Source organism: Clupea harengus, chromosome 3 (assembly GCF_900700415.2).
Source record: "Clupea harengus chromosome 3, Ch_v2.0.2, whole genome shotgun sequence".
Lineage (NCBI taxonomy): Eukaryota > Metazoa > Chordata > Actinopteri > Clupeiformes > Clupeidae > Clupea > Clupea harengus.
In genome coordinates this window covers 16,505,637-16,510,636 of record NC_045154.1, presented here as the reverse complement: position 1 = coordinate 16,510,636, position 5,000 = coordinate 16,505,637, and the positions used below count along the sequence as shown (strand labels likewise).

General features: G+C 46.7%; 1 protein-coding gene across 3 annotated transcripts in view; it reads left to right on the top strand.

Annotated features, from left to right (window-relative positions):
- Window positions 1-5,000, top strand: part of b4galnt3b (beta-1,4-N-acetyl-galactosaminyl transferase 3b) — a 22,870-nt gene that overhangs the window by 14,787 nt on the left and 3,083 nt on the right. For 2 of the 3 annotated variants that reach the window (XM_031564770.2, XM_042704534.1), the window contains 6 exons: window positions 366-475; window positions 724-818; window positions 1,750-1,808; window positions 2,014-3,955; window positions 4,181-4,422; window positions 4,684-4,837. In XM_031564770.2, the coding sequence (XP_031420630.1) occupies window positions 366-475; window positions 724-818; window positions 1,750-1,808; window positions 2,014-3,955; window positions 4,181-4,422; window positions 4,684-4,837 (2,602 nt within the window). The remainder of the gene's footprint in view (window positions 1-365; window positions 476-723; window positions 819-1,749; window positions 1,809-2,013; window positions 3,956-4,180; window positions 4,423-4,683; window positions 4,838-5,000) is intronic. The other variant, XM_031564771.2, reaches the window with a different exon arrangement.

The window sequence follows — 5,000 nt, the reverse complement described above, 5'->3', positions numbered from 1 at the left end:
TGTGTATCTGTGTATATATATATATCCCATACCCACAACATGGAAAGGTACATCTCTACTCAATAGCCCACAGTTCCCCCAGTACACACAAATATACACACACAGACACAGACGCACACACACACACACACAAATATACACAAACCCCTGCACTTCACATCCGACATACACATATACACTGAACTGCACTTTACAGATCAAAGATACACAGACATACAGAAATATTCTACATATTCTGCTGTTATACCATCACAGTGAAACATCAACTGTTGATTACAATTGTGTGTGTGTGTGTGTGTGTGTGTGTGTGTGTGTGTGTGTGTGTGTGTGTGTGTGTGTGTGTGTGTGTGTGTGTATGTGCTTAGTTCCACTGATAGATCCTGTAGACATGAAGAACATCCTGCCTGACTGTTCCTATAATCCAAGTTACACCCTTAAAGGATTCCCTCTCTCCCGCTATCAGGGCCTGCAATTTGTACGTACCACACCCAGTACACACACACACACGCACACACACACACGTAAACACACTCAGGTGCACATTTGTATGTATATTATGTAAAATTCCTATTATGGATTAATTACCTATTATGTAAATGTTTTACTGTAATGTAACACATGCACTTATTTACATACAGTTTATTCACGTTATGCTGCGTGCAAGCCTGATCATGTACTATATTTTTTAATTGTGTGTGTGTGTGTGTGTGTGTGTGTGTTCAGGTTCATCTTACCTACGTCTACCCCAATGATTTCACACGACTCACGCACATGGAGGACGACAACAAATGCTTCTACAAGCCAGTATATCATCCAAGGTAGCTGTGTGCTAAATAGTCACAGTCCTCCCCAAGCCAGTATATCATCCCAGGTAGCTGTGTGCTAAATAGTCACAGTCCTCCCCAAGCCTGAAGCATGGCATAACAGTAAAACATTATGACTGATAAGTATGGTGGAGGGAACTAAATACTTTCCTGCTGCTGTCATGAAACTCACCTGAGTGCAGAACAACTCCTCCTGTCCGGGAGTGAGGAGAGGTTTTGGTGCACTTCCCTTTTCGTCCTGCAGGTGGCATCCATGCTGCACATAGGATCTCAACACACACCTAGCTTTCTCTCTCTCCCTTCCTCTGTCTCTCTCCCTCTCTCCTTTCCTCCACATGATTTAGTTTCTTCTATATCCTCATAGGCTCCTCCTGTTATCCCTCTTCTCCTTGCCTGTTTATTTTTATTCATCTGTCTCGCTCTTCCTGTGATTTTATCGTTCAGTTTCTCACATTCTTCCTCTTCTCACATTCTTCCCTTTTATCTTCGATTATAAAACCTGCCAAAGACCATAGTTCAGCATCTAGATTTTAATCTGGTTGAAATATGTAGACGTAATGTGTTGTTAATCTGTCAGTAATCTAAGTTTAGGATCCTGATTTTAATGTTATTGTAACATAGATGTAATCTGATGTTAACCTGTCAGTAATCGAAATTTAGGATCCTGATTTTAATGTTATTGTAACATAGATGTAATCTGATGTTAACCTGTCAGTAATCCGATTTTAATCTTGTTGTAATAGATAGACATAATCTGTAAGTAATCTGATTTTAATCTGGTTGCAATAGATAGACATAATCTGTCAGTAATCTGATTTTAATATGGTTGTAATAGATAGACATAATCTGTCAGTAATCTGATTTTATTATGGTTGCAATATATAGACATAATCTGACGTGAGTTTTTTTTTTGTATCCCTTGCAGGTTGGGCTTCTCCTGGAGCATGAGTCTGGATGGGGTGGAGGATGACATCACAACCACAGGTCAGACTCTTCTTTTTGTCTCTTATTCGTCTCTCACCTGTTGTATAGATTGATTGGATTTTATTGGTCTTCAATGTATTTCAGTACAGAGTACAGAGTTTTTTTGAAGTCAAAGTCTTGACTGTGTCTTGCCATCTGTTTATATATTTATCTATTTGTCCCCCTCTCTCCTCTCTCTCTCTCTCTCTCTCTCTCTCTCTTTCAGAGGAAGAATGGACAGTGTTGAGTGACAGAGAGAGACAGAGACAACTAAAGAGAAATGAGATTCCCGACTACGGAGACGATTATGATGACTATGTCCACCATCGCCAGCGCAAGCTCTTTGGGCTCACCAAGCATGGCATTCCACCTATAGAACACCAGGACCCAGTAGACCAGCCAGAAAATCCAACCAAACAGAAATCATCCAGCGCTCAAAGGAATCCACCAGAACATCTAAAGAATCTACCAGAACATCTAAAGAACGTCCCCAAAGAGGATCAGAACCTGGACAGAGAGGGCAAGAGCCGACTCAGGGAGTTTCAGAGCCCAATTCAGAACCAACCAGTATTCAATAAGCATCCAGTAACGCAGCAGAAACCAATCAGGTTTAAGGGGGGGAAACATGGGCGGAGACAGAATCAAAGGGAGGGGCCTCTTGTGGTAGACAGACTAGTTGAAGAACCAATCAGAGAAAGACCCCGCCGTAACACTGTAGAGGAACAACACACACCCAAAGACCAACGTGTCGCCCACTCCCAGAACTCCTCTAAAGATGCACAGAATCAACACACAGTGCAGGAAAAGTCACCACCAAGTCACTCCCAGAACTTGCCAGCGCTCCGAAACCTCACTGATAAGCTTCATGGCTTACAGCCCGTTCACCAGAAAACTCATGAGGACCAACTGGACTCGAGGAAACGACTAAACCGGGTGGAGGAGGCGCCAGACAGAGACGGGAAGGAGGGGCAGAGGGGGAGGAGGAAGAGAGTGGTGGAAGCTGGAGGAGAGCAGAACCGGAAGAAGGAACATCACCGAGGAGGAGGGGAGGGTCTGCAAAACATCCCCAAAATAGCCCAGGACCGACCCAGAACAGCTCAGAACTCCCTCAAGAAGCAGGAGCTGCTCCCCACGCCTCAGAAAACAGCACCACAGCGGCGGCCAGGGGAGCAGGGGAGGCCAGGCAGAGCCAAGGGGAGACTGGCCAGAGGGGAGCGGGACATGGGGGCGCAGGAGCACCCCTCCAACAGCACAGAACCAGGGAAGCGTCTCCCCCAAGCAGTACAGGCTCCACCAAAACAGGTTCATCTTCCAATCAGAGAGGAGGCACCATCCAAACATGTGCATCTTCCAATCAGAGGTGACCAGGATCCACTCAAAGAGGTTCATCTTCCAATCAGAGGAGACAAGTATTCACTCAAAGAGGCTCATCTTCCAATCAGAGGTGACCAGGATCCACTCAAAGAGGCTCATCTTCCAATCAGAGGAGACAAGTATCCACTCAAAGAGGCTCATCTTCCAGCCAATCAGTATTTACCCCCGGATGTGCTGAACCCCCCCGAAGACCTACAGCCGCCAGTTAGACTTCAGAGGCCAACCGTTAAGCCCCAACCACTGGAACCACATGGCCCTATCAGGGCCAAGCGGAAGAGACTGAACAGGTGGGAGGAGTCTCCTGTGGAACAGGAAGTGGCAGAGGACTCCAGAAGAGCGGCCTCAAAAACAGACCACAGGGACCGGCAGGACTGGGACCGAAACAAGCTGCCATTGATTGACAAAGCCATAGCCAATGACATTAATGAGTACAGTAAGCAGATTCAGCTCCAGCTAGCTCATCCCCCGACAGTCGCTGGCAACGGTGTCCATGGCAGGGAGGGGGAGAGACCAGACTGGGGCAACGCCCCTGATGGAGACAAGGAGGCAGATAAGGATAGAGAGGAGTGGCAGCCAAACTGGGACTATGACGACATACAGGAAGAGGTGGTGCCCTTTGACCCGGAAGTGAACTGGGCTCAGACGTTCCGTCTGAAGCCTGTGGATCTGCACGCAGTACGCACTGATTGGATAGACTTGACCTGCAACGTGTCCGGAAACCTGCTTCTCAACGAACCAGACGCACTGGCTGTTGTCCAGGCTTTTATAGAGAAACTCAACAGTAAACATCAGAGGTGAGGGTGTGTGTGTTTGCGTGTGTGTGTTTGTATGTGTGCGTGTGTGTGTGTGAGTGTGTTTGAATGTGTGTGTGAGAGTATTTGTTTGTGTTGGTATGCCTTAATGCATGGTCATTGAAACTGTAATCTTAAATAAAGTTATACACAGTGTTATACACAGGAGAAGATGTTAAATTCCTTGTGCTATAAGGCGGCCTAAAGCGCGAGTGTGTGTGTCTGCAGGCTGTACTCTCTTGTGCAGGTAGTGAACATTGAGAAGCGTGAGGATACCTTGCAGGGCAGCCGCTACCTGCTGGAGCTGGAGCTCTTGGATAAGAGCGGTCATCAAGTGCGCGTGTCACAATACGTCTACCTTCTGCCCCGTAACCAGGGATACCAGCAAGCCACCAGGAAAGAACCTTTGCTATGCAACCCAGTTGGGTTCCAGTGGAACCCCAGAGCCACTGTTCACTTTATCGTTCCAGGTTAGCACGCCGCTTCTCCCAACACACACACACACACACACACACACACACACACACACACACACACACACACACACACACACACACACACACACACACACAACCATTTGTAATGAATCACCATGCCCTTCCACACAGCACGAACACCTGAACACAATCACACACATGCCACACACAGATTCTAAACGCACACACACACATGCTGACATGAATACACACACACTCTCATACGCATACAAACACATGTTTCTGTGTGTCTAGTGAAGAACCAGGCTCGCTGGGTTCAGCAGTTCATATCTGACATGGAGGAGTTGTACCAGGCCACTGGAGACCCAAACTTCAACATCATCATCACTGACTATGAGAGCACCGACATGGACATTCTACAGAGCCTCCAAAACGCCAGCCTGCCAAGGTAACTCTTAACATCACACACTTACACCATAAACACCAGCCTGCCAAGGTAACCCTTAACGTCACACACTTACACCATAAACACCAGCCTGCCAAGGTAACCCTTAACGTCACACACTTACACCATAAACACCAGCCTGCCAAGGTAACCCTTAACATCACAC